This window comes from Abrus precatorius, unplaced genomic scaffold (genome assembly GCF_003935025.1).
Source record: "Abrus precatorius isolate BTA unplaced genomic scaffold, Abrus_2018 Scaffold3, whole genome shotgun sequence".
Taxonomy (NCBI): domain Eukaryota; kingdom Viridiplantae; phylum Streptophyta; class Magnoliopsida; order Fabales; family Fabaceae; genus Abrus; species Abrus precatorius.
The window spans coordinates 29,460,324-29,464,632 of record NW_020874373.1 but is presented as its reverse complement, the minus strand read 5'-3'; the positions used below and the strand labels follow the sequence as shown (position 1 = coordinate 29,464,632).

General features: G+C 28.3%; 1 protein-coding gene across 1 annotated transcript; it reads left to right on the top strand.

The window, feature by feature from the left end:
* The first annotated feature begins 229 nt into the window (after positions 1–229).
* LOC113863349 lies at positions 230–2,215 on the top strand. Its single transcript, XM_027496905.1, has 5 exons — positions 230–901; positions 1,069–1,145; positions 1,265–1,301; positions 1,400–1,508; positions 1,595–2,215. The coding sequence occupies exons 1-5, from the start codon at positions 634–636 to the stop codon at positions 2,196–2,198; spliced, it is 1,095 nt and encodes a 364-aa protein (XP_027352706.1). The 5' UTR covers positions 230–633; the 3' UTR covers positions 2,199–2,215.
* The last annotated feature ends 2,094 nt before the right edge of the window (positions 2,216–4,309 follow it).

The following is a 4,309-nucleotide window of genomic DNA, read 5'->3' as shown; positions in this document are numbered from 1 at the left end:
TGTATAATAAATTTTAATATTTCAAATGAACAACCTCAAACAATTATTATGGATCACTGACTATAATTTATTCATGTGAACTATAAAATTGGACTCACGTGAAATAGTCAAGTATATTCTTTCCATTTCTTGATGTCCATGCATATAAAAAAAATATATACACACCAACATGCTTACGATATGAAAACCAAATTATTCGTTTACTCATCTCTAAGAGGCACATTGAAAAGGGGGTAGAGAGAGAGAGAGAGAGAGAGACAGAGAGAGAGATGCTGTTCTAAATCCTGTTCTACGGTTTTGACTATTTCACTTTCTGGGTATCATATAGGTGTGTGTATATGGGTTGTCATCGATTTATGTAGCAATATATAGCTACGTTGGTGTTGCTAAGATCGAGGATTTTCATTTTCAATGTCCAAGCATAGAGGAGGATGAACAATAGGAGTTGCCAAAAAGTATAGTATTCAACTCCAAACTATTCCATTTCATGAATTAGTGGTTTAATTCAACCAATAATTAACATATAGCGACATACAAGCAACTGTTTCTTTTGTCTTGCTTCAAATTGTGATCTTAAAATCCAATTTCCAAGGCAAGTGTAGGAAGCTCTCGAAGTTGAAGAAAACTTATTAGATGAATATGATGATGGAAGAAGAAAGAAATGACTCGGAATGTTCCAAGACAAGCCCTTCTAACGAAGAAGGTTGTGAAAATGAGGGCAATGAAGATGAGAATAAGCAAAACAACAATGGAGGAAGCTCAAGCAATAGCACTGTGGAAGAGAACGAGAAGAAGACAACTGTGAGGCCTTATGTTAGATCCAAGTTGCCAAGGCTACGTTGGACTCCTGATCTTCATCTTCGCTTTGTTCATGCTGTTCAAAGACTTGGTGGACAAGAGAGTGAGTTCAACACATATAGCTTAATTGTTTGCGTTGTACCTTTTTAATATTTCAATATTCTTAAGTGATATTGATTATCACTAATCCTTCCTAGTTAATTAATTCAAATAACTTGAGTTTTCTTATATTTATAAATTTTCTTAACATATATTGTTTCTTGGGTCTAGGAGCAACCCCAAAGTTAGTTCTTCAGTTGATGAATATCAAAGGTTTAAGTATTGCTCATGTCAAGAGTCATTTACAGGTAAATCATAGATCATTGCAACCTAGAGCTTTTTCTATTTGCATATAACCCTTTTTTTTTTTAATTTGTTTACCAATTTGTTTATGTCCTTTTTGACCATATGTCTCTCCTTTGCCCAGATGTACAGGAGCAAGAAAGTAGTTGACCCAAATCAAGGTACAATAAGCTTATCTTTCTTTTATATATTGCTAAGAAGTTATTAGGGTTTGTGCTTACAAGTCCCTAATGAATGTTTTTAATTATATATATGACAGTATTGGCTGATCAAAGGGTTCTTGTAGACAATGGAGACAGAAATGTTTATAATCTAAGCCAAATTCCCATGCTTCAAGGCTATAATCCAACCCAAAGTTCAGCATACAGGCACAAATACCACTACCAACTTCACTTCAAATTCTCTCAAACATATAGAATTCCACATCTGAATAAGGGTTTGCTTCTTTTCACAGATATGGATATGGAGATGCATCTCTTGCTATCTATGAAAATATGATGATGCATGGGCCATTCATGGGTGGGAGTTCAGTAGATGAATTTGGTGGTAGCAGAATAACTGAGAGAATCCATGGGACCAATAGTAACATCAATTGGACTCATATGTTCCAAGTTGATTCTTCCAATTTTGGTGAACTATCAACAAGTAAAGTCCATGAACCAAAAGATAAATTCCTCTCAATTGGTGGCCATGAATCAATATGCACACAAATCAAAATGAGCCAAGTTGATCTTCATCCATCAACCAAAGTGCATCCAAGTGCACAAGAGCTCATGCCATATAACAAATTTGCCACAAACCCAGTGGAACATAAGTCCTTGAAAAGGAAGTCTTCAGATATTAATCTTGATTTGGATCTGTCACTTAAATTAAATTCAAGGAATATCAGTGCTGAGAACCAATTAGAAAGCATGGAGGACCATGAAGTTGACAGCAATCTATCACTCTCTCTGTGTTTTCAATCCTCTTCCTCTAACCTTAGCAACAGGTTGAAAGTAGCCCAATATTGTTCCAAGAGGCAAGGGGAAAAAGCAAGTGCTTTGGATCTGACTATATGAATGAGACAAATTTTAAGTGAGATCTTGAGGTGCCTGTCAGATATTATGCATATTGTAACCAAATTATTACATTTATCTGACACAAATATATTTTCTTCTTGTCTCTTTCTACATATGGGACAGTGAATAACAACGCTAACTTGTCTTTTCAAATACTGGAAGCTAGGTGCTAAGAATCGTGATCTCAATATCTGTTAGTTCTACTCTTCTCATGTCGAAAAAATGCTAAAAGAGAAAGTCAAATGATCAGAGAGTTATCTGGGAAATGAGGTTTTAGAAGAGAAGAGAGGAAAGGTATTTTTTTTTAATTTAATTTAATATTTTTAGAATAAAAGATATAATATATTAATAATTTAATTATCATTATAAATAATATATAATTCTCTTAATTTAAAAATTAAAAATATTAAAAAAAAAAAACTATGTCCTAAACGATCCTTAAAGCCATAATTGGAAACATGTTGCAACCTTCGTCAATGGAAGCGATTTTCATTTTAATGGAACTGAATTCTGGGTGTATGCCTAGTGAAATGTAAAACATGGCAATAAAAGACTCTATTGGGGGAGCGGATTTGATTTTATTCTTTTATTTTTATTTTTTTAAAAAAGCGGTTGTAAATTTGGAAATATAACTATCTGTTTCTAAACTTAAATCCATTTTGTAATAAAAATTACACACTCTTATTTTTTATATTTATTAAAAATATAGATGAATTAACACAATAACTTTATATTTTAAATTATAATAATATTTAAAACAATATATTTTACTTAAATACAATTTAAGTTTTAAGTTTTTGTTCTTAATATTTTTAAAATATAGTTGATATATAATTTGTTTGAAATATATAAGTAAATCTAACTTTTAAAAGAAGTGAGTATTTTTTTTTTTATGTTTTTCTAATTTTGATGGGGGATAAAAAGTTATAAAGTATGTTTGTTTTCAATTTGCATTATATTTTATTTTTAAAAAAATTTATTTTTAAAAAGGAAAATAAACATGCTTAATTTTTTATCTCCACTTTTCTTAAATTCAAATTCATGCCCAAATGTTGTCGTAATAATAATAATAATAATAATAATAATAGTAATAATAATAATAAATTTAAAAGGTTCATAATAATAATATTAAGAAAAAGATTTGTCCTTATTATAATTGCAATATTCTAAATCATCACACTTGATGGAATATTAAATAAATAATTGTTTAAAATTTGACAGATGTTGATAACTATTTTAAGAATGTTGGTTAAAAAGTTAAAAATATTTTTTATTTAAAAAATGTTAATAATATATTGTGAATGTAGTTTTAATAAATTCCAAGGAAACTTACACTAAATGTAACTAAAAACTTAAAGAATTAGGTATATGAATCTTTATCATATGCTCAATTTATTCGTTTTTATTTAATTAATGTAAGAAGACTTTTAATATAACGATTCTCACACGAATCCATATTTTATACTTCAATACTTATTTTAACAGGTAACCTGATCACATAATCAGCTGAGATCCCACTTTGTTAAGAAAATATGAGGGAGTTAAACAACTAGGGACTTCTCCATCAATAAGCAACGTGTGAAATAAATAAATAATTTGACATCACATATAACCTAAAATCATCATATTATATATATATATATATATATATATATATATATATATATATATATATATTATCCAATATAAAAATAATGTACTCATATTTACTATTCTAATAAATTATACTTTTAAGACACATCTAATTAGTAACACTTTAAAATTTAAAATTAAAGAATAATGGTATAAATCCAAGTGTATCAAAGGGGTTGATGAACTTAAAAGTTAACTTAAATTTTAAGGATTATGAAAAAAAATCTAAAATAATTAAAAATCTATCTTTTTAGTCTAAAATACTATAAACATATTAATTTAATTCTTGAAATTATAAAAAGATATTTTAAATTTAAAAAAAATGTTAAACATTAGTCATCTTAATATCTTTTTCATTAATCATTATCAAATTTAGCTAACAACTCGTTATATGTGATAAGTTTGGTGTCAATGTAGTGTCTGCATAATAATATTTATTTTGTTAAATAACGTAGTCTAATTTTATGAAGAAAAAAAGA

Coding starts and splice junctions, on each gene's coding strand:
- LOC113863349 (XM_027496905.1), top strand. CDS start 634: ATGAATATGATGATGGAAGAAGAAAGAAATGACTCGGAATGTTCCAAG. Junction 902..1,068: donor AAGACTTGGTGGACAAGAGA/GTGAGTTCAACA, acceptor TCTTGGGTCTAG/GAGCAACCCCAAAGTTAGTT. Junction 1,146..1,264: donor ATGTCAAGAGTCATTTACAG/GTAAATCATAGA, acceptor TCCTTTGCCCAG/ATGTACAGGAGCAAGAAAGT.